Source organism: Acinonyx jubatus, chromosome B4 (assembly GCF_027475565.1).
Source record: "Acinonyx jubatus isolate Ajub_Pintada_27869175 chromosome B4, VMU_Ajub_asm_v1.0, whole genome shotgun sequence".
Taxonomy (NCBI): Eukaryota; Metazoa; Chordata; class Mammalia; order Carnivora; family Felidae; genus Acinonyx; species Acinonyx jubatus.
Window position 1 is genome coordinate 124,204,932 of NC_069387.1, and position 26,473 is coordinate 124,231,404.

The 26,473-nt window shown below is 35.0% G+C and overlaps 1 protein-coding gene across 4 annotated transcripts in view; it reads right to left on the reverse strand.

Annotated features, from left to right (window-relative positions):
• Window positions 1–26,473, reverse strand: part of CRY1 (cryptochrome circadian regulator 1) — a 93,094-nt gene that overhangs the window by 29,572 nt on the left and 37,049 nt on the right. For 3 of the 4 annotated variants that reach the window (XM_053226702.1, XM_053226701.1, XM_015068833.3), the window contains exon 2: window positions 1,470–1,578. In XM_053226702.1, coding sequence (XP_053082677.1) covers window positions 1,470–1,578 — 109 coding nt within the window. Of the gene's footprint in view, window positions 1–1,469; window positions 1,579–24,723; window positions 24,832–26,473 lie in introns of those variants that run through there. The other variant, XM_027070916.2, reaches the window with a different exon arrangement.

Genomic DNA, 26,473 nt, shown 5'->3' on the forward strand with positions numbered 1-26,473 from the left:
TTTTACCAAGTTAAAAAACTCTGCCATGAAACTACAGTTTTGTATTATTAGTAGCATGTTGTTCATTATAGCCCTTTGACCCAGAAAGTCCTCTTCTAAGAATTATCCCAAAAATGTATGAGCACATGTGAGCAAAGATATATATTTGGACAAGGATGTTCACTGACAGCATTATTTGTATTAGCAAAGGCCTGTGGAAAATGACTAATGTTCAGTAGAAAGCTTGTTAAAAAAAATCACAGCATACCTACACAATGGAACACTATGAAGCCATTTAAAAGACTGAGGAAGCAACAGGAAACAATCTCCAAAACACATGGCTATGTGAATAAAGCTTGGCACAGGTGGTGTAAAATATAGTGTGTTCTTATCTTGGTTTTAAAAAGCGGGGGGTGGGTAACATACACACAGCTACAGATCTCTCTTTATATTATTTATATACACACACACACACACACACACACACACACACACACACAACCACCTGACATATACATTCTTATTAATATAAAAAATATTTCCAATGACTACAAAAGAAGCTGGTAGTAGTTGTTGCTTCTAGGAGGGAAACTAGCAGTTTAAGGTATAAGAAAGATTTAAATGTTCATTGTAAACCAAATTTTTCACTGATTTTACCATTTGTAACTTTTATTAAATAAAATAATCCCCCAAATTTTTTTAAATTTACATCCAAGTTAGTTAGCATATAGTGTAATGATTTCAGAAGTAGAATCCAGTGATTCATCCCTGCATATAACACCCAGGGCACATCCCAACAAATGTCCTCCTTAATGTCCCTTGCCCATTTAGCCCATGCTCCCACCCACAACCCCTCCAGCAACCCTCAGATTGTTCTCTGTATTTAAGAGTCTCTTTATGTTTTGTCCCCTTCCCTGTTTTTATATTATTTTGCTTTCCTTACCTTACGTTCACCTGTTTTGTATCTTAAATTCCACATATGAGTGATCATATGATATTTGTCTTTCTCTAATTTCACTTAGCATAATACATTCTAATTCCACCCACATTGTTGCAAATGGCAAGATTTCATTCTTTTTGATTGCCAATGTGTATATATACCACATCTTCTTTATCCATTCATCCATCGATGGACATTTGGGCTCTTTCCATACTTTGGCTATTGTCGATAGTGCTGCTATAAACATTGGGGTGCATGTGCCCCTTCAAAATAGCACACCTGTATACTTTGGATAAATACCTAGTAGTGCAATTGCTGGGTCATAGGGTAGTTCTATCTTTAATTTTTTGAGGAACCTCCATACTGTTTTCCAGAGTGGCTGCACCAGTTTGCATTCCCATCAGCAGTGCAAAATAAAGAACCCACAAAATTTTTATTTAAAAATACTTATATTTCCTATATTTTAAATTACCTCAAGTATCTTATTTATCAAACACGTGTCTTCTCTGACAAAAGAGAATTTTTTCTATGCAAAAATTTTTCAGATTACCTTAAAAAGCCTGGGAAACACATCTGCTGGCTGTCCACGAATCACAAACAGACGAGAGTTTAATTTTCGCAGATTGGCATCAAGGTCTTCTAGACACTGAAGCAAAAACCTACAGAGAAAATATTATTAAAATTCTTAAACATATATTTAGAAAATATAAAGTAGTGCAAAATCATGTTATTCTAAAACTTGATGTGCTAACCCCATAATTTTATTACTTCCTATCATCTTATTACTTCTAATTGATCTATAAATTACTGTTTCCAGAAATCATACTTAAAAATTTTAAATTACATGAGGTTCTCAGTATTTTAATAAAATTCCTCAATTAAGTAACTTCCATTAAATAACAGTGATTGAATGTTAGCAAAGTTTAAGTTGTAAACATAAAAATTATACAAATAAAGGAATTAAATGAATTGATTTCACTGTTTCATTGATGAAAAGAATTCAAGTTCAAATAGAAAAGCCACCTTGAAAAATCTAGAACATTTCTCTATTGGAAACAAAATGGAAATATCCTATTTAATCACTCTGAGCAAGTGAGTAATTTAAGAATTTGAGTAATATTAAGGGATACTGTAATCATCTAAGAGAGAAAGAAAACATAATGCCCATTTTCAAGTTTCTTATCTAATTAAAGAAACTGATAATAAACAGATGTTAAATTATGTGGCATTAACTCTGAGTGTAGAGAATGCCAGGTTAATTAAAAAAAGAAAAATTCCATGAGGCAGGTGGAGCTATAGATTTTTCTCAATGAAATAAGTACCAACAAAGCTTACACATGATAGATATGCTGGGAAATTCTGGGGCAGTAGCAGAAGACTGCTTACTACGCATCTTTTAGTGTGAAGAAATGGGGCAGTCTAGCAAAGTTGAAAGAGATGTCACTCCTGGAAAATTCAACCTCATTGTTTACCTCATGTTAATTTCTCTAACATTTCACTTAGATTCTATTCCTCTCTCCTGGACACTTCTTATTTTCTCTTCACTCTGCTTCTTTTATGTATTTGATCTTAAGGTTAAATATTTGCCTGCCTTTCCACAAGCCATGTGTTCTCTGAGAATACTGACTGTATCTTACTTGTGAGGAACAGTTAATAAAAATGAAAAGGCACATTTCAGAAATGTGTTGTCCCATATGGTAGCCTCTAGGCATATACAGCCATTTATATTTAATCAAAATTAAAAATTCAGTTCCTCAGTCACACTTGCCACATTCCAAGGCCTCAACAGCCACATGTGTGCCTAGTAGCTACCATATTGGACAGCACAGGTGAAGAACATTTCCATCAATGCAGAAAGTGCTACCAGGCACTATTGTTTTAGGAGGTTGTTCAGTTCAGATCATTTTGCTCTCTCTGCCCATTCTGATCCCATCATTTCATCAAGAAAGTTTTGTTAATTTTTTACAACTATAGTTATTAGTGACATCACTATAACTAGTCAAGTTTGATACTCTTTACCATTTAGGAGTCATCTAGGATTTAGAGTCTACAGGTGTGGAGTGTCACAGTGCTAGACTTTTAAGGACTCCCACTGTATCATCTTAGGAAGTCTCACAACTGTCGTTAAACAAATAAGAAACAAACCCTTCTATCTTCACATTTATATTTCACCTCATCCCTGTTCTGTCTGGGATTGGAGTCACCTCTCTAACACCAACCCCTATCTCAACCTACCACTACCAATGTACAAATACTTTGAGGACGAAGATTGCTATTGTTATATCAATACAAAAACACCTGAGTTTTGTAAAATTATCCATAACTATGAGTAATTTATCATGTTTGGTGATAAATGTTTATTAGAAAGCATCTAATTTTATGTATTTGCTTGTCTAAAGAGTTTTTAGATACTGTAGCAGATCAAAAATCAAGAAGTTGAATGAACTAGCAATTTTAAGTTTTGTATTTTTTAATTTAAACAGAACAAAACTAAAATGTCCTGGAAGGATAACCCAAGGCAGAGATAATCCTGGTATCTCTTTTGTACCACTAGTTTCAGTATGTAAATGTTTCCATATGGTACAAACAGGTCAATGATAGATGGGGAAAAAAATGGGAAAATGAAAAAAACATGATTAATGCATAAAACAAACAAGCCTGGATTAATTAATAATTAAGGAATTAAGGGTAAAATTATTTTTCCCTTTCTTGTTAACAGGCTGAATAAAGAGTTTTAATGTTTTTCAATAAATACCTTATGAACCAAACATTGTACAGAATGATATGGACTGAAGCAATGTATTATAATGGGAAAGTTTTGCAACCAAATAATTAGTTTTGACACTGCATAACATGAAGGAATAGATATATTTAAGTATGATATTTCTCTTACATATGATATTTTTCTTCCATGGATATTATTTCCATCACTGTAATTTCACATAAAAATTAGAGAAGTACAGTGGACTCAAATATAGGTACTTTAAAAAAGAATATAGTACCTTTGCACTGTGACTTTTGAAACTATATGCATAAATATATTTTGATTTTTATTTTGATAAAATAAAATTTGCTTTGCATGTACATAAGAAAATAATTGGAAAGATACTTACCAAGCTATTAACAATAGCTACTTTTGAGGAGTGGGAATGGAGGGGGGAGTGATGATGAGAGAAACATGTTTTTTTTAACTTCATAAAAGGTATAAAATTGATAACGAACATACACTCCTTCAGAGTAAAACAGAAATACTGTATTTACTATAAACATGATTTAATAGTGAATCTTCTCAAAGCAATAGACATACTTCTATAGCATCAATTTTGATGGTTTCATAGTATCCCATTACACAGATGTCACATAATTTAACAAGTCTAGAGATAAATTACTATCCTTTAATTAATCCTGGGAGGTTCCTTATCTGTAAAGCAGGGATAGTAATAGGACCTATATCATAGCATGTTGTGAGAATTAAATTAATATATGTGAAGCTCTCAGAACAGTGCCTGATCCATAGTAAGCACAGTTATGTAAGTGTTATCTAATTTTTTTGGTCGCCTCCTTCCTGCCACTTCCGTTCTTGGTATAATAATTCTATCCCTTGTTATCTCTTGCTGGCATTATTTATTTACTGTAATGCCTGAAAATACGTCTTTGTACCAACAATATTTTCCCACTTTAATAATCCATTTTATACACCACAACAAATTTTTCTGAGGCACACTTTCCTGTACAAAGGTCTTCAAAGATTCATTCCCTAGAACACATTATTTTGCTTGGCCACTAACTTAGGGTTCAGGTTCATCTCTTACCACTCTTCCTTCATTCCCACCAAACAAAACTATTCTTTTCCCTACACATCCTCTCTCCTGTAATGTGCTCCCTCAGCATAGAATACCTTTCCCAATTTTCATCTCTTCAAGTTAGTATCCTACTAATCTTCAGTCTTCCAGCTGAAAGTGATTTCTCCATCCTCTAAATTATCAAAGGACATATGGACCTCATTCTAGAGAAACTTTCACATTATACTTTACATTAAAACTATCATATATACATACCACCTTCTTCTTCTCATGGATTTCAAATTAGTATCTGTGTCTCACTCCTAACTATGTAGGTTTCTTAACCTATGTTTTGGTTTCTACATTTGCCAAACAAATATCATCATGTGATCAATATATTCTGTTAGAAAGATTAGAAATAGGATTTAAAAAATAATACAGTTGTCTTATACAACTGTTGAAAAAATTAGAAAAACACTGTAAAATCATCTCGCAGAATTACTAGCACATGGTAGATATTCATTAAGGAGAAGGTACCACTATTTTCCCCTGGGAATAATTTATAGTTCCAAAAAACAGTAACACATATTTCTGTATGTAAATATCTGGGCATGACAACAGAAGACAATTGGTTGGATGCCTACATCTATATGTAGAATTGTTCTGGACTCATAACTTCTCCTGAATGTGACTTGGAACAAAGGTTTGATTAAAATCTTTCCCAGTGACAAGGCAAATATGAATGAATAAATATATAACAGGAGTAAGGCAAACAAAGGCAAAAACAAACTACTCATACATCACCAAAATAAAAAGCTTCTGCACAGTGAGGTAAACAACAAACAAAACTAAAAGACAACTTACTGGAAGAAGGTATTTGCAAATGACATTAAAGGGTTAGTATCCAAAATATACAAAGAACTGATACAACTCAACACCCAAAAAACAAATAATCCAATTAAAAAAATGGGCAGAAGACATGAATAGACATTTCTTCAAAGAAGACAGCCAGATGGTCAACAGACATATGAAAGGATACTCAACATCACTCATCATCAGGGAAATAGAATCAAAACCACAATGACATATCGCCTCACAGCTGTGAGAATGGCTAAAACCAAAAACACAAGAAACAAGTGTTGACGAGGATGTGGAGAAAAAGGAACCTTCATGCATTGTTAGTGGGAATGTAAATTGGTGCAGCTACCCTGGAAAACAATATGGGGGTTCCTCAAAAAGTTAAAAACAGAATTCCCTATGATCTAGTAATTGCACTACTGGGTATTTACCCAGTACAAAAACACTAATTCAAAGGGATACATGCACCCCTGTTTACTGCAGCATTATTTACATAGCCAAACCATGGAAGCAGCCCAGTTGTCTATTGATAGACAGACAGTATTTATATAAAATACCACATCATCCTTTTAATTCCACCATACATATGCATCTGTATATCAACTAACCTTTAAGTATATAATCCTTCATTGATAATACCATAAAATAAAACCTCCAATATCCTAGGTTCAAGTATCAATTCACTGACATGTAAGATTTCTTTTCGGTGCTAAAGGGATAATGTTACTTGAAAGGGTGCTATGTAAAATCTAACCTTTCATCCTTTATGCTTAACTGGGAAGAATAAGTTCTGTCAGAGTTCAGATTCAGTATATTCCAGAGAACACACCAATTTCAACCCTTATATATTATAAATGCATGTGGCTTAGAACAGGCATCCAATATTCAATGGAGTAATTCAATATAATACATTGAAAATACACAGGGTACACTTTTAACAGGAACATATTTTCAGATCTTCTCTAAAATGGCATCTTACTATACTATTCAGGACTCAGTTAATAAAGTTATTAACTACATGCAACAGGTTGGTTTTTATAGGCCAAACATTAGTAAAATTCATCACATCTCTTTGTATAATTGTATTACCTATATATAAGTACAGTTCTCCTGTTATATAATTACCTTACTAATTGCACCACTTCAAAATAAATAGAAAAGGTGTCAAGTGAGAAAATATACTTCTTTACTTTAAACATATTAAAGATTTTTTAAAAAAAAATTTCCAGAGATCACTACTTTATTACTATTAGAAAAAAATTACATTCAGTGAATTTCCTTATACCATTTCCAACAGATGATTTCAACATGAATCAACAGAAATAGTTTCTTAAAGTAGGTCATTGCTATAGCAACCAGTGGGTGGTTTGGTATACTCCCCGTCACAATGACCTACTTTCTAGCCTGTGCTAGAACAGCTTTATATAACTAGAATTGCTAGTTCTGTCTATAAAATAGTCCAAAAAAGGCAATGATGAGATACAACATAATCCCATGGTTGTTGAAAACAAAGCATACAAATTAACATGTATCATACCAGAATAAAACCATCTGGTTCTGTACTTTAGTTTGTAAAATATACTTATCATATGCTCAAAGATGAAAACTACACTTAGATCTAAATCAAAACAATTCATTGCTGACCCTAAAAAACTAATTTAAAGAATATAAATTAAGATCAATCTTCTCCTGTCCTCTGCATGAAACCATAGTCAAATTTTTAAAATTAAAGATATATTAATTATAATAAAGAAAACAAGTAGAGTCTTAGTCATTAACCAAAGTCTATAGAAAAATTTTAAATTATAAAGGAGCAATTTGTCTGTCTATAAACTGAATCAAGTTTACATTTTTTTTTTCTGGTTTGTTAACAAATTTTTAGTGCTTTCATCTAACTTAATCATTATTCAAATTGTCAGAATATTTGTGATACACATTTTCCCTAAAGAGAATAGTTTAATGTTCAATACAGATTAAATATATATTTTTAAAGTAAATTTTAATTTTTCCAGGCTCTAATGGTCATAACTCAGTGAACTTATAACATGACACAATGTTGCTTTTTTAATGCCCTCTCTTAAATTATGAAATTTAAATAAAAATTAAAAAGACATTTATAGATAATATAACATATCTAAATATACAAATTTAAACCATTAATACAATGCTTACTGTAATATGTGGAAGAAATTAAAGGAAGGTCATTTATATTTTAAACAGAAATAACACACTTCAAAATGTAAATATCTAGGCATGACAAAAGAGAATGAATTAGTCGTATGCCTACACCTACATCTAGAATCACTGTAAATTCAACAACTATAAAAACAGATTGATACAGCTGTATTATTAGTGACTCAAACACCATGAGTGGTATTGCCTTTGATGACATGATTTAATGTAATGCTGAGCAAGACTTAGTAAAATTCTGGACAAAACAAAGTACAATCTTTCTTTAAATAGGTGATAAATATATGCCAGGAAAACTCAGTATATATTAAAATTTCATAAAAATACCTAGCATTTACATACAAAACGGATTTAGGCTCTAGATTCAAAGAATTCTAAGTTTTTCATTTACATGAAACATCTAGTAGAATATTTGAAAGTTACTGGGATTTGAAAGTTACTGGGATGATTGAGAGACTATCATGAACACTGCAAGAAGTCTTCCATTCTTGGCCTCTTCTCACTATTCCACTAGTAACCTAATTACTTCATTGTGATGAACAAAAATGCCCCCACAAATTCCTAAAACACCCCTAAGGAGTGATATTATTCATTATTCACACAGTTTCATTGATTTGAGGGATACAACAAGATTAAGTGACAGACATGTCCAATATTGAAGGAGCTGAAAATCTAGAAAAGAAACTTGAAAATATAATAGAACCTGCCAGGCTGAATGTGACATATATTGTAGGAGACACATATGGGTAACATTACATTGCTTCAAAAAGTCAAGAGGGAGATATCACTTCTGGATTTCTCTTTTTGAGATGGGGAAAAATTTAGGCAAAAATTTCAAAGATATGGTGATGGTAGGAAGAGGCCTTGCAATATTAATATGATTATAATAGCTAGAGATAGGGAGAGAGAATTACTGGCCACTGGACTGTAACCTCCTTTAAGACTAAGACTAGATCTTGTTCACTACTTTCCAGTGCCTAGAAAATGCATGACATATAGAAGTTCAAGAAATATTTATCTAGGGGAACCTGGGTGGCTCAATCAGTTAAGTGTCCAACTCTTGATTTTGTCTCAGGTCATGATCTCACAGTTTCACGAGTTTGAGCCCCACATTGGGTTCTGCACTGACAGTGCAAAGCCCGCTTGAGATTCTCCCTCTCCCTCTTTCTCTGCCCCATCCCCGCTCATGCTCTCTCCCTCTCTCAAAATAAATAAGTAAACTTAAAAAAAAATTTTTTTTATCTAACGACTGACCAAATGAATACATTAATGAAAGCAAGAGAAAGGATTTTTTTTCAAGTTTTTATTTAAAAAAATTTTTTTTAATATTTATTTTTGAAGGAGAGAGAAACAGAGTGTGGGGGGGGGGTGCAGAGAGAGAGGGAGACACAGAATCTGAAGCAGGCTCCAGGCTCTGCGCTGTCAGCACAGAGCCCGACTTGGGGCTCGAACCCACAAACCGCGAGATCATGACCTGAGCTGAAGTCGGACGCTCAACTGACTGAACCACCCAGGCGCCCCTCAAGTTTTTATTTAAATTCTAGTTATTTAACATATAATGTAACATCAGTTCCAAGCATACAATATAGTGATTCAACACTTCCATACAACACCTGGTGCTCATCACCACAAGTGCACTCCTTAATCCCCATCGCCTATTTAACCCATCTCCTCACCCACCTCCCCAATGGTAACCATCGTTTGTTCTCTATAATTAAGAGTCTGTTTCTTGGTTTGCCTCTATCCCTTTATTTTCCCCTTGGCTCATTTGTTTTGTTTCTTAAATTGCACGTATGAGTGAAATCATATGGTATTTGTCTTTCTCTGACTTATTTCACTTAGCATTATACTCTCTAGCTCCATCCATGTCATTACAAATGGCAAGATTTCATTCTTTTTATGGACAAATAATATTCCATTGTGTATCGGTGTGTGTGTGTGTGTGTGTGTGTACCATTTCTTCTTTATCCATTCATCAGCAACGGACACTTACGCTGTTTGCATAATTTGGCTATTGTACAAAACGTTGCTATAAACATCAGGGTGCATGTATCCCTTCAAATTAGTATTTTTGTACTCTTCAGATAAATACCTGGTAGTGCAATTGCTGGATCATAGAGTAGTTCTATTTTTAACTTTTTAAGGAACCTCCATACTATTTTTCCCAGTGGTTGCACCAGTTTGCATTCCCACCAAGAGTCCAAAAGGGTTCCCTTTTCTCCACATCCTTGCCAACACCTGTTGTTTCTGTTTTTAATTTTAGACATTCTGACAGGTATGAGGTGATATCTCATTGTACTTTTGATTTGTAGTTCCCTGATCACTGAAGTTGGGCATCTTTTCATGTCTGTTGGCCATCTGCAGGTCTTCTTTGGAAAAATGTCGGTTCCTGTCTTCTGCCATTTTTAAATGAGATTATTCATTTTTGGGATGTCTTTTTAAGTTCTTTATGTATTTTGGATATTAACCCTTTATCAGATATGTCATTTGCAATTATCTTCTCCCATTCCACAGGCTGCCTTCTAGTTTTGATTTTTTCCTTTGCTGTGCAGAAGCTTTTTATTTTTATGCAGTCCCAATAGTTTATTTTTGTTTCTATTTCCCTTGCCTCAGGAGACCTATCTAGAAGGAAGTTGCTAAGGCCAATGTCAAAGAGGTTACTCCCTATATTCTCCTTTAGGACTGTTAAGGTTTCAGGTGTCACATTTAGGTCTTTAATCCATTTTGAATTTTTTTTTTTTGTACGGTGTAAGAAAGTGGTCCAGTTTTATTCTTTTGCATGTTGCTGTCCAGTTTTCCCAATATCATTTGTGGAAGAGACTTTTTCCCACTGGATATTCCTTCCTGCTTTGTTGGAAGACTGACCATACAGTTTGCATGAATTTCTGGGTTTTCTATTCTGTTCCATCGATCTATGTGTCTCTTTTTATGCTGATACCACACTGTTTTGATTATTGCAGCTTTGTAATATAACTTGAAGTCTGGAATTGTGATGCTGCCACCTTTGTTTTTCTTTTTCAAGGTTGTTTTGGTTATTTGGGGTCTTTTCTGGTTACATACAGATTTTAGGATTGTTCTAGGTCTGTGAAAAATGCTGTTGGTATCTTGATAGGGATTGCATTGAATGTGTAGATTGCTTTGGGTAGTAGACATTTTAACAATATTTGTTCCTCCACTTCATGAGCATGGAATGTCTTTCCATTTCTTGGTGTCATCTTTACTTTCTTTTATTTTCAGAGTACAGGTCTTTCACTTCTTTGGTTAGGTTTATTCCTAGGTATCTTATCAACTGTATCAACTGTATCAACTGTAATGGGATTGATTCCTTAATTAGCAGAATGGGATTTTAGGACTTGAGTCAATAGTCAATGGAGATAGGTGCACCTGGGTGGCTCAGTCGGTTAAGCGTCCGACTTCAGCTCAGGTCATGATCTCATGGTCCGTGAGTTCAAGCCCCGCGTCGGGCTCTGGGCTGGTGGCTCAGAGCCTGGAGCCTGCTTCCGATTCTGTGTCTCCCTCTCTCTCTGCCCCTCCCCAGTTCATGCTGTCTCTCTCTGTCTCAAAAATAAATAAACGTTAAAAAAAAAATTTAAAAAAAAAAGTCAATGGAGAAATGAAAAACATGAAAGGAAAAGAACATTCTCTGAATATTTGTACTAGGTACTTTACATGTATTATATATTTCCAACAATTTTACAAGCTATCTCATTTAAAAAGTAATGAATCTGAAACTCATTAAGGACATTTTCTAAAGTAACTCAGCTACACAATAAAGTAAAAATTTTAATTTGAATATATCTGATCCCAAGCCCATGTTCTTTCCACTATATAATGCTACTGCTAAAACGTTTTAAGAAAACTAGTCTGACAGCTTTAAGGACATAAAAAAGATGGCCAGAATACAGTTTTTGCCTTTGATATGGGGGACAGGCATGCGTGTCATTTAAGAAAGAATATGTTTACACTGAGGTGACAAAGCTCAGTGTTTTAAAATAACTAACGTTCATTTTTCATTCATACTATACATCTATTGCAGATCAGCCAAGGCATTTCTGTTCACATTTAACTGGTCAAAGCAGGTCACATGGCCAAGCCAGGCTTCAAGAAGGCTGAAGGTATAAACTTCCTGCAGGAAGTAATACCAAATAACGGTAAACAGTAATAACATCTACCATAATATGTAAACCAACACTGATATATATTTACTACATGATAACTTTCTTAGTGGTGTTTTATGGCAACACAGAAGAAATCTAACTCTGTCTGTGGGGTCAGGGAAAGGGAACATGGGAGAGCATGAGGAAGAAAACACTTGAACAGAGTTTGGAATTAACAGGTGTTGATCAGAGGATAAAATATGAAAAGACAATCAAGGCAGTTAAATCAAGGAATTTTAGGAATTGTGTACATGTGGGGGCGGGGCAGGGGGCAACTGGTAGAATGACTACAAGTACCACACTTTCTAATACTAAGATGGAGTCCCCCACCCATCTTAGTTAATACCCAGTATTAACACTTCAAAATATATTCCAAATCAATGTCAAAGAAACCTACCAACTTTTACTGCTGACACTACACTGGATTAAGATACCCTAACAGAAATAGCTAATAACAAACTAACAAACAGCAACAAAAGAAAAGTTTTAAGCATAATTCACTGGACTGCCCCAAAAGTAAGGAGTCATAAGAGGTTAAGTAGGTTACTAAGGTCAGTTTTAACCTTGAGGATTTCTATAGAGCACTGGAAACCCTGAAGCTAATACAAGTTGAGAAGGATAGAGATAAAGCCTAAGGCCCATCCAAAGTGAGGAAGCTAATAACAGACCCTCAATATAAATCTGGACTTCAAAAAGCTCCACCCAGGGGCGCCTGGGTGGCTCAGTCGGTTAAGCGTCCGACTTCGGCTCAGGTCGCAATCTCGCGGTCCGTGAGTTCGAGCCCCGCTTTGGGCTCTGGGCTGTATGGCTCAGAGCCTGGAGCCTGCTTCCGATTCTGTGTCTCCCTCTCTCTCTGCCCCTCCCCCGTTCATGCTCTGTCTCTCTCTGTCTCAAAAATAAATAAAAAACATTAAAAAAAAAAATTAAAAATAAATAAATAAATAAATAAAAAAGCTCCACCCATAGTTCAAATATAAATAAGACATAGGGGCACCTGGGTGGCTCAGTCAGTTGAGCATCCAACTTAGTCTCAGGTGTAGATCTCACAGTTCATGAGTTCGAGGCCCACGTCGGGCTCTGTGCTGACAGCTCAAGGCCTGGAGCCTGCTTCGGATTAGGTGTCTCCCTCTCTCCCTGCTTCTCCCCTGCTCACACTCTGTCTCTCTCCCAAAAATAAATATAGATTAAAAACAGTAATAATAAAAATAAATAAATAAATAAATAAATAAATAAATAAATAAATAAGACATATAGCTCAAGTTACAGCATAGGGCAACATGGAAACTTGACTATCTCTACTCAGTCTGGGTTGAGAGAAAACAAAATCTCCCATTCCTGCAAGGAAAGGGATAAAACTGTAACTTTACAGTGGAGAAACCTGGCAAGCACCACCTTAACCACATAATCAGAGTAAACATCACATCAGGTCGATATCCTGTACATCCTGACATGACGAGATAAGAAAAACATTTTAACACTGTGGAATTTGTTTACAAAACCCATACCCCAGTCTAATCATGAGAAAAACATCAGACAAACCTAAACTGAAGGACAGTTAACAAAATACATAACCAGTGCTCAAAAATCATAAAGGTCATCAAGAAAAAAACAACAACAAGAAAAACCTGAGAAACTGTCACAGAGGATAGACTAAGGAGACATATAACTGAATGTCTGTAGTATCGTGGAACAGATTCTGGAATAGAAAAAAAAATTAGTGGAAATTTGAATAATGTCTGGAGTTTAGTTAGCACTTATAGTGTATAAGATGTTAATATTAGGGGGAACTGGGTACAGAAACATAGGAACTCTGTACTACCTTTGTATATTTTCTATACATCTAAAATTATTTTTTAAAGCTTATTTAAAAAAACAAAACTTGTGCTCCCCTCCTCCCCAAAACTATAATCCCAATGCCAATTCATAGAGTTTAAGTGGCCCTAAACACCTCAAGCATATCATTGCATTTAAAGGGGTCCCAGATTGGTTGTGATCTGAAATAACTGTTAAAAGACATTACAAATCCTCTCTAGATTCAAACCCATGCCTCAATTTCCACACACAAAAAAAGTTCCATCAAAACTTAATCAAATAATCACAAAATACTCAAAGAAACAAGAACTTAATGTGAGTTGCAGAATGAGAGGCCTGAAGATGACTGAGAATTATGTGGAATTGCTACAAGTACCAATTCAAGCAGGTCATAAATCCCAAATCGGATAAGAAAGAGAGTGACATGGGTTAGGAGATGTGGAGTAGGACAGAGATGGTGGGGGAAGTAAAGATAGAAATAAAGAACAGATAGAAATGGGCAGAGATATAGAGAGGGAGAGTTAAGAAACAGAGACAGGAGATCTACATCTAGACACATCCTACTGAAACCACACAAAACCAAAGACATAGTATATACAGCAGCCAGAATACAATTATACCTAATAAGGAAAGAATATATATTCAAGTGTACATGGCTTATTTATGAAAAAATGGCCTTATACTAGGTTATAACACCATACTTAAATTTAAAACAATTGGTAACTTTCTTATATCTTGAAATTTAAAAAACACTTTTCTAAACAATTTATGGGACAAAGAACATCATAATGGATTTTAGAAAATACCTAGAGCTGAATGATAATGAAGAAAATATATCTAGAATGTGAAGAATGCAAAACAAAAAAAGTGGTATTAGAAGAAAATGTATAGCCTTAAATGCTTTATTAGAAGACCTGAAATTGAGTTAGCAAAACAGAATAAATCCTAAAAAAAAAAGAAATAGAAAGAAATGATAACATAATTTGTGAACAGAATACACATGCATAATAAAACAAAGCCAAAATTTATTATTTGAAGAGATAATTAAGGGGGAAAAGGGGAGTCGGCAAAATAAGCTATATTAAGAACAAAGAAGGAGATATAATCTCAGATACTGCCAGAATTAAACAGAATATTAGATAATATGAACAAATTTATGCCAATAAATTAAACACTTAGATGAAATGGATAAATTCCTCACTAAAACTGACTCAAGAAGAAATTTAAAACTTACCAAAGCTGACTCAAAAGCAAAAACAGAACATGAATAGTTCTATAGCCACTAAAAACTGAATCAGTGGTTAAAAATCTTACAAGCAAGGCATAAGAGCCAGTCAGTTTTACAGAAAAATTTTACTAAACTTTCAAGGAATATATAACTCTAATTTTATAGAGGAGTCTAATCTCATACAAAGGATAGACAAAAAAGGAATACTCTTTGACTCATTTTATGAGGTTAAATTTACCTTAACAGCAAAACTGGACAAAGACAGTACAAAAGGAAAATTACAGGGGCGCCTGGGTGGCTCAGTCGGTTAAGCATCCAACTTTGGCTCAGGTCATGATCTCATGGTTCATGAGTTTGAGCCCTGCATTGGGCTCTGTGCTGATAGCTCAGAGCCTGGAGCCGGCTTCAGATTCTGTCTCCCTCTCTCTCTGCCACACCACACTTGCGCTCTGTCTCTCAAAAATGAATAAACGTTAATAAAAATTTAAACAAAACAAAAAACAAAAGGAAAATTATAAACTAATCTCACTCACAAGCATATTAAGCACATTATATCAGCAAACCAAATCCAGCAAAATATAAAAAATATACATCACTATCAAGTTGGGCTTATCTTCAGACAGGTGATTAGTTTAATATTAAAAATTGGTTAGTGCAATTCACCTCATTCACAGAATAAAAGAAAAAAATCGTATTACTAATTGAACAGATGTGGAAAGAATAGTCACTAAATTCAATTTCCATTTACCCTCAGTAAACTGGGACTAGAAGGTAACACCCTTAACGTGAATGAGGGCATCCAAAAAAATACTTACAGAAAACATATTTAATAGTAAAATGTTGGAAGCACTTCTTTTAGATTGGGAAGAAGAAAAGGAGGTCTGCTATCATCGCTTCTATTCAACCTGGCTAGGAAACCTAACTAGTGAAGTAAAAGAGCAAGAGATAAAAGGTATAAGGCTGGGGGGCGGGGGGAGAAACAAAAGCATTATTATTTACAGATGATAGGAGTATCAATACTATCAATATAAAAAAAAGAAATATACAGAAACATTATTTGAAGTAATAATAGGGCTTAACTCACTTAATTCCTAGAATCAATTTACACTAATACAATCTGTGTAACTTATGCCTCTCTGAACTCAAATATCACACAAAGCTATTTATAATTTAGAACTCTTATTATTCCTTGTCTAATTTTAGAAACCACTGCATTGAGACTTTGCCAGGTTAGAACACAATTAGGATAAGATGTACTTGTGGGCTTTAAAGGATTTACATACAACTACAAAAAATCTGTCCAACATGTGGTCAAAAGCATGCTGTCCCAGATCTATGTATAATTCTTTTCTGTAGTCTTAATAGTACTATTTGAAATTTTTCTCCTTCAGAAAAAGACAAGTTTTATGTCACAGTTATACCTCAATAAAGCTGGGGAAAAGTTAATAAAATTTCAGTTTTCACTTAATAAAATTTCAATTTTCATATGTTGGGGGGAATACTAATAATGCCAAAAAAATTCCTTTTTTTTTTCTAAATCTATGACCTAGCATATGTCATACAGGTCTACACTTTGGCCAATGGTCAAGATCTTTCCCACACTGACATTACTGCAAAAAGTGATAGTCACCTAATGCAATCTATCCATCCATCTATCCATCTAAAAACTTGTTGAAAGTCTTCTAACATTGTTGTGGTCCCTAGGATACAGAAGAAAACAAAATTAAGTGCCTAGTCTCATGAGTTTTCAGGATGATGATGATGATGATGATGATGATGATAGCTACAAACATTCAGAAGGTGTGTTTTCAGATGTTGCTCTAAGCACTTAAATCCACACATACACAACATTTTGATATAGGTTTTTACAAATAAGGAAATTGAGGGGCGCCTGGGTGGCGCAGTCAGTTAAGCGTCCGACTTCAGCCAGGTCACGATCTCGCGGTCCGGGAGTTCGAGCCCTGCGTCAGGCTCTGGGCTGATGGCTCAGAGCCTGGAGCCTGCTTCCGATTCTGTGTCTCCCTCTCTCTCTGCCCCTCCCCCGTTCATGCTCTGTCTCTCTCTGTCCCAAAAATAAATAAACGTTGAAAAAAAAAATTAAAAAAAAAAAAACAAATAAGGAAATTGAGGCATAGAGCTGTTAAGTAATTTTCCCAAAACCCATGAAAAGAAAAGTAGCAAAACTAAGATTTAAAACCCATTCAGGGGCACCTGGATGGTTCAGTTGATTAAGCGTCTGACTTCAGCTCAGGTCATGATCTCACGGTTCATGGGTTCGAGCCCTGCGTCGGGCTCTGTGCTGACCGCTCAGAGCCTGGAGCCTGCTTCAGATTCTGTGTCTCCCTTCCTCCCTCTCTCTCTCTCTGCCCCTCCCCCACTCATGCTCTGTCTCTCTCTCTCTCTCAAGAATAAACATTAAAAGGAAATTAAAAAAAAAAAAAAAACATTCAGCCTGCCTGGCTCCAGATTCTAAGCTCTTGGACCACTGTACTGTATTTCAATTGTGACAACTTCTATGGAGAAAAACTAAAATAGAGTAGAGGGATAGTGGAGGAGAGTTTGATTTCATATAGATTGGTCACAGGATTTTTCTTTTTTTATATCCTACAGCCTATTCAATATCTTCCTTTGAAAATCCCCACAAACCTGGGTGCCTGGGTGGCTCAGTTGGTTGAATGTCTACCTCCTGATCTCACGGTGGTGGGATCGAGCCCCACGGCAGGATCCATCTGAGTGTGGACCCTGCTTAAGATTCATTCTCTCTCCCTCTCTCTCTCTCTCTCCCCCCAACCCCCCAACTCTTTCCCCTGGGCTCATGTTCGCTCTCTCTCTCTCTCTCTGAAAGAAAGAAAGAAAGAAAGAAAGAAAGAAAGAAAGAAAGAAAGAAAGAAAGAAAGAAAGAAAAAGAAAATCCCCTCACTTCACACAGTCTCCCAATTTTAGTTAGTGATGATTCCATCCTTCAAGTTACTCAGGCCAAAGTGTCCCCTGATTGGTCAGAATAGGATATGCTTATGTTGGGTAGCAAACAACCCTCAAATCAGTAGCTTTACCAAAAAAAAGTTCACTGCAACTCCAGGCAGCTATCCTCTAAATAGTGACTTTATTTACCATTCCAGTTCCTTTAATCTTGCGGGCCCTATAATTTCAACACAAGGCCTCCTTCATAGCAAGAGAAGAACCAGCGAAGCATATAGGGGCTCTACCCTGCCTCGGCCAAGCACGTCCTTATACAATTCATTGTCTGTAACTAGTTATGTGGCTCCCCAAACAGCAAAGGGAGATATAAAGTGAAATGTCTCATATGCCCAGGTAAGGTGAATTGGATATTGGTGAGCAGTACCATGTTGTCCTTGACTCCATTTTCTTTCATAGTCCACATGTAAAGCTTCAGCAAATCTTATCAGATGTACCTCCAAAATACATCCAGAATATAACTACTTTTCACTACATTTACGCTACCACTCTGGTTCAATCCTCCATCACTTCTGACCTAGATTATTACAGTGGCCTTCTATCTGATCTCACAGTTTCCATACTTGTCCCCACAGCCCCCCAGTCTTCATTCAAACACCAAGTAGTCATGAAAAAACCCTCTAACTGCAATGACTTCCCATCCCATTGAAAAAAAAAGTCCTTAAAATGACCTTCTAGGCTCCACAGGATGAACATGGGCAATCATTTTCTAACTCCATCTCCTACTAGTCCCCCCCTTTCCTTTCCTTTGTTCTAGATACAGATGTTCTTTGGGATCCCATGGATATGACAGAAAGGCTCCTACCTCAGTGCCGTTGCATAGGCTATTCTTACCACCTAGAATACACTTCCCTCATGTATCTACATGGTTCAATTCCTCACTTTCCTCAGGTCTTTGAGTTCAAAGGTCACTTCTGAAGTGATGCCCTGACTAATCATATTTAAAACTGACCTCCCCTCACTTCTGCCCCTAGTAATCCAGAACCCCTTTCTTGCTATATTTTTCTTTTTAACATGTGCCATCTCTTACATACTAATATATATCATTTTTATATTTATTACTTGTCTCCCATTCCCATCTAGATGTAAGTTCTACAAGAGTGGAGTTTTTGCCTCCTTTGCTCACTGCATTCATTAAATTTATTTTTTTGTATGAAAGAACAAAGATGTCATGTGTGCAGAGAGAAACACTTAAGAGAGTAAATGACCTATACAGATATTTGAAAAAGGAGACTATCCATAGAGGGTAAAGGCTCAGACACATCAGGTCTCATGTTTGAGGAACAAAAAATATGCTTGGAGACTAATCATTGAGGGGAAATAATAATAAGAAAATAGTATTAAGGATGCACTAGATGTCAAATCACATAGAGACTTTAACTTGCACTCTGCATTAGATAGGAATCTTTTGAACAGTTTTAAGCAGAGGTTGGGACACGATGTGATTTAACTTTTAAAATAATCACCTGGACTTCTGGGTAGGAAATGGGTAATCAGGCAACGGGCAGAAACAGGAGACCACTTAGGAGGCTACTATACTTCTCTAGAAAAGAGATGATGGTGGCATAGATAAGAGTGGTAATGATGGTGAAAATGATATAAACAATTGGAATCTGAATAGAAATTTAAGAGATAATACAGCAAAGGAAGTGGGATTACTAAGTCTGGAGTTCAAGGTAGAAGTAGGGGTTGAAAATATAATAATGGAAGTCATCAGCACACAAATGGTAGTCAAAAGACTACATAAAGGAAAAGAGAAACAGTGGAAAAAAGGACCTTCACTTTGAATGAACAGAAGGAATGACAGAAGGGCAGAAAGAAGGCTGGAGAGAAAAGGAAAAAGAAAAAAGATGGAATGAAGTCTGGAGAGATAGAAGCAAGGGACAGATGTATATTTTCCTAGAAGGAAGGATAGATAGATTGACTGATGGAAGGAAAGGGGGAGGAAGGACAGATAAATGGAATAATGATGCAATGACACATGGAGTAAAGAAGTAAGGACACATGATAGAAGCCAATAATATATGGGACAAAAAAGTGAAGAATGATGGCACAGAGGAGCAAGAGATAAAGAGAGATGGAGTGGGGGATAGGATGGTAAGAGGGTCAAAATAAGGGAGAGAAGGAGGTAGGAAGAAACAATCCAACCAAAATTTAAGAATCCTAAGTTTTCAGTAACAAAAAAGGGTCAGTTTCATTTAATTACTAATAAGTGGGTTATAAGCTATACACATGCTATATAAATATATACAGAACTTGTTCTATGCTTAGAGAAATGTATGAAGTAAAACTAAATGAACCCAAAGTATATTACCATTTCTTATTTGGTAGAGAAACTAATTTAGATTCATATTAACTTTTACTCTTTTTAGAGATATTTGAGAGTTAATTATCACCAACCTAATAAAATGTAGAACCACATATTCTGAAGTATAGTCTTTCATTTATACAACTGACATTTGGACACCTACATATGACACAAAAAATAAATCCAGAATTCTAGTCCTCAGAGCCTCCAAGTTTAATAATAAGAAGATATGCAAATTTATTATTATAGTAATTAATATACTGTATTATTTAAGTCCTTATTGTTAAAGGACACATAAAAGGAAGGCAATAAGGCTGAGAAATATCCCCTAAAGTTTTACAAAGAATATGACTGATCTGGGTCTTATAGTACCTATCCTAGCACTTTGTGACAGCAGTTTAAATTGGTTTTTACCTGAAATATTTTTGAACTTCTGAGGTTGACTTACACTAGCATAAGGCTCTGTAATTTATGCATCCCTAAATCCCCAAATCACATAAAGGTATCTGAAATCTAGGACTCTTACTATTTCATGTGTATTTTTAGAAAACACTGCATTGTGACACCATGAGGATAGGCCAAAAATCACATTTAAAATCTACTTCTGGGCTTTAGAGGATTAAGATGGAACCAAATAAAATCTGTTCAACACATGTACAAAAGCAAAAGACAGAGCTACATATACTACTGGCTTTCTGATATTCCTACCAGAATGTTCTCTTCTCCTAATAATACTAATTTCATTCTAGATATAATTCAAGTTTTTCAGAGGTTTTCACAGTGAGAGGACTATGGAAAAAAAAAAAGTGCCAGCAGAGAAAAAAGACTATCAAAGATGAAACATGCACCCAGATCGTCGTTTCTAAACATCCTTCTCCAATAAAGAACTAGGGTTCCACAGAGCAATGGCTGCTTCCAGAGCTGAGCAAGGAAAATACAAGATGAGCTGCACCATCTCATGATGCCAGAAAGTAGGCAAATACTCAATAGAAATCAAATGGGTGCTGGGAATGCAAGCTGGTGCAGCCACTCTGGAAAACAGTATGGAGGTTCCTCAAAAAACTAAAAATAGAACTACTCTACCACCCAGCAATTGCACTACTAGGCATTTATCCACAGGATACAGGTGTGCTGTTTCAAAGGGACACATGCACCCCCATGTTTATAGCAGCACTATCAACAATAGCCAAAGTATGGAAAGAGCCCAAATGTCCATCAATGGATGAATGGATAAAGAACATTTGGTATATATATACAATGGAATATTACTCGGCAATCAAAAAGAATGAAATCTTGCCATTTGCAACCATGTGGATGGACCTGGAGGGTATTATGCTAAGTGAAATTAGTCAGAGAAAGACAAAAATATATGACTTAACTCATATGATAACTTTAAGAGAAAAACAGATGAACATAAGGGAAGGGAAACAAAAATAATATAAATACAGGGAGGGGGACAAAACAGAAGAGATTCATAAATATGGAGAACTGAGGGTTACTGGAGGGGTTGTGGGAGGGGGGATGGGCTAAATGGATAAGGGGCATTAAGGAATCTACTCCTGAAATCATTGTTTCACTATATGCTAACTAATTTGGATGTAAATTTTAAAAAATTAAAAATAAAATTAAAAAAAAAAAAGAAATCAAATGGGTGCATGTTGAAAAAATAGGATGTGTACCAAAGTTAGACAATAAAATAAATAGTGATAGTAATAGACTTATAACCCAAAGTATATAACAAATACTCATGAGTGCATTCTTTTATAAATAAATTATTGAATAATAAATGGGGAAGAAGGAACAACTCTTCATTACATAAGAATTCCAACTAATAAGTACAGAAGGAATGAAAAGTCATGATTAGAATATCACATAACAACTGCTTCAGGCTAGATCCATTGATAAATACTAAAATTAATGCCTGAAAGTGTGAGAAAGAATATTTACATAGCTTCAAAGTTACCTCCTCCCAAATATTAATTACAGAGAAAAAAGTAATTTTACAATAGAGAAATTGGGCAGACACTGGCTTAACTACATGATCAAGATTAATATCACCAGAAATAAGACATACTGATACCATGTCTCTCCTGATATGAGAAATCCAAATTACCTCTGGTATTTTTCAAATATACATAACCTCAATCTAATCATGAGAAAACATCAGAGAATTCGAAATTAAGGGACATTCTACAAAATGATGGCCCAACTGTTTTTAAGTCTCAAGGTCATGAAAGATAAATGAAGACTGAAAAATTGTCACTGGGTAAAGGAAACTAAAGAGACAGGACAACTAAATGTAGTATGGAATTCTGGACTGGACTCTGGGACAGAAAACATTAGTGGAAAAAGTGGTGAAATCCAAATAAAGTCTATAGTTTAGTTAACAGTAATGTACCAATACCAATTTCTTAATTGTACTATGGTTGTGTAAGGTGTTAAGATTAACAGATACTGGGTGAAGGTTATATAGTAAACCTTTGTATTATTTTTGCAACTCTAAGTCTAAAATTATTTCAAAATAAAAACAAAACAAAACAAAATGGATGAGTCAGAGCATCATATCTTGAAATAAATACATTTGGAAAGTCCTTTCCCCCATCAATATTATTTCCGCCTCTCCACCATGGTAATAACCACTTCAATAGTTCCATCCATGCACTTATTTATTTAACAATACATGAGTGCCAGGCATACATTACAGAGAAAAATACAAAGTAGGGCGTGCCAAGTATGGGGAATGAAGATTGCTGTTTTATGGGCTGATTTACAAAGATTTCATTAATAAGGTAATACTTAGCAGAGTTCTGAAGTAAGACAGTAAGCCATGTGGATATTTGGGGAAAGGAAAGGAAAGCACAAAGGCCCAAATATTCAATGGCAAGTCTGAGGAAAACAGACATGGCCAGTGTGGTTGCAGCAAGGTAAGGGACAAGGAGAAGGCAAAAAATAAGACCAGGTAAGCTAATTATTTAGGGACTCCTTGGCCATTGTAAGGGCTTTCTTTGTCTTACATGCTTAGAGAAATGGAAAGTGACTTGAAAAGTTATGAGAAGAGCGACAAAGTTTTACAAGGCCACTTTGACTACTGTGTGAGGAGCTGGGTAGAGTGGGGACGGAGGAATCAATTAAGAAATTATAGCAGTTATCCAGGTAAGAGATGATGATGGTTTAGGCCAGACTGCAATCAATGAAGATGAGAAGTGACTAAAATTCTGGATATATTTTTGAGGTAAACCCCATTTGATCACTTGACAGATTAAACTTAAGTTATAGACAAAAGAGAGAAGTTGATTCCAAATTCAGAATACATGCCAGGATGAAATTCCTATTTATTGAGATGTGAATACAGGATGAAGAGGATTTGGGGATTTTGTTGTTTGTCTTCTTCTGCTCGTTTCAAGGGGTGGAAATAAAGCATTCAGTTTCAATTTTTTTGTTTTTATTTATTTTCTTTCACTTTATTTCAGTTTATTTTCTCGGATTTTTTCAACTTTTTGGACATAAAAGATTTTTCAGTTTTGTTCTTATTAATTATATGCTTTTAGGGTCATAAATGCCAATCTAAGCACCACTGTAGCTGCATTCCACAAATTTTAACATGCCATTGCCATTGTCCTACGCCATTAGTTCAAAATGTTTTCAAATTTCCACTAATTTTCTGTTTGGCCCATAAATTATTTGTAAGAATATTGCTTAATTATCAGCGCTTGGGGGTTTTCTATTTTTGTTTTTGTTAATTCCTACCTTATTTCATTGTGATTAAAAACACATTCTCTGCTATTTCAATGTTTTGAAATACAAGACTTGGTTTATAACCCAGGATACAATGTGCACTTGAAAAGAATGTGCATCCTGTAGGTGTTGGAAAAAATGCTCCATGTGAATTAAGTCAAGGCTGTTAATCACACAGTTCCAATCTTTTGTTTTGTTCCAATCTTTTACAACTTCTGATTTTTGGTCTGCTTGTTCTATTAGTTACTAAAAGAACTGTATTTATATTTCCCTCTGAGATTATGAGTTTATTTCTCTTTTTAGTTTTATCAGTTTTGGCTTTTTGTATTTTGACAGTACATTTTACACATAAAATTTAGACCTGTTATATCTTCCTAGAGGACTGACCATTTTAATAACCATGAAATATCCCTCTTTATTTCTAATAAAAATGCTTCTTGCTTTAAATTCTACTTTATCTGATCTTAGTAACACCATACCAGCTTTCTATTAGTGTATGCAAGGGCATATCTTTTACCATGCTTTTTTAACTTCAGTCCATTTTAATCTCCAAATTTAAAGTGTATTTCTTATAAGCAGTGTATTTTAGGTTGAACCACATGAAATTGCTAATATCATACTGGTTTGACTTCCAAAAACAGAAATTTCATAGCTCACTCTCATAGTTTTATTTTCTAATTCAAACAATCTTTGTTAATTGGAAAATGTGGTCCGTTTACAATTAATAGAATTACTGACATACATAAGTTTAAATTTACCTTCTTAATATTTGTTCAACTTGTTCTATCCTTCCTTTCTTGCCTTCTTTTAAATTATTTTTTATTATGCCATTTTCCTCCATTCTTAGATTGTTAGTCATAACTTCTTTCAGAGGTTACCTAGAAATCAAAATATGCATCCCTAATTTCCTAAAAGTCCAATATAAATTAGTATTATTATTGATTCTCTAATGATGCAAGACCTTAGAATATAGTAACTCCATTTAACATATACACATATACAAAAGATATTGCTTTGAACAGCTGGTATTCATTTATTCGTTCAGTATCCACATCCTAACAGTTTCTATCACTCTTTGTATCTTTCTATATTTCTATCTAGGATCACTTTTTCTTTTGCCTGACCAATCTCTTTTAGAATATTCTTCACATTTGATCTGCTACTCTTGGATGATTTTCTTTCCTCTTCTCCTGGAATTTCAATACAAATATGTTAGACCTCTTTGCCATTACCCGTATGTCTCTCACACTCTTGTATATTTTCCAACCTAATGTGTCTGCTTCAGAGTGGTTATTTTCTTCTGAACTATCTTCCAGTTTCACTAATTCTTTTCTCAGCTACATATAATCCTCTGTTCAACCTATTCATTGAGTTATCAACTTCAGCTGTTGTATTTTTTCATTTCTAATATTCTATTTGACTACTTGCACAGCTCTTTTCCAAGATTCTCCTTTATCCAATTTCTTAAAAATACTAATGATAATTGTTTTAATTTTTTTTTTCAACGTTTATTTTTGGGACAGAGAGAGACAGAGCATGAACGGGGGAGGGGCAGAGAGAGAGGGAGACACAGAATCGGAAACAGGCTCCAGGCTCCAAGCCATCAGCCCAGAGCCTGATGCGGGGCTCGAACTCACGGACCGCGAGATCGTGACCTGGCTGAAGTCGGACGCTTAACCAACTGCGCCACCCAGGCGCCCCGATAATTGTTTTAAAGTACATGATTAATATCTGGATTTCTTATGCATCTGCTGCTAATTAATTTCTTCTTGATTTCAGTCATTTCTTATCTTTTAGTATGCCTTGTTATTTTTGACCACATGCCAAACATTATGCATTAAAAAAACTGCAGATATTTTCCTTTACAGAATTATTAACCTTTGCCTGTGGCAGGCTTTTAAAATACAGGCTAATACCATTAATTAATCAATGACTGAGTTGATTTCATGCTGGACTTCAGTGCTTCAACAGGCTATTTTATTCAAACTCTCCTCCTAGGATAATAAAAGAAATCAGTCAGACAGTAATAGCTGAATAACACAATTAAAGAGGGAATAATGATTTTAGAAAATAAAGGAATAGAGACTGCTATTTTACATAAGACTGTAGGGGTAAATGCTCAGTGATAATGGAACACTAATGTAAAGGCCTGAAGGAAAATGAGGGAGCAAGCCATGCTGGAAGAAAAACATTCTGTGCAGAGGGGACAGCATATGTACAATCCAGTTGAAAAATATGCATAATATCTTTAAAAGAATACTCAAGAGACCAGTATGACTACAGCATAGAGAATGAAAGGTAAGTGCTAAGAAATTAAATTTAAAAGTTATCAAGTTCCAGTACACACAGTATCTTATAAAGTATTGTATGGACATCACCTTTTACCCTGAGATGTAATGAGAGGATTAATCTTACTTATGATTATGAAGAATCATAACAGGTTAAAAGGGAAGAAAGGAAGAACCAGGGAATTCTAAAAGGAAACTACTGCAACATTCTATGTGGTAG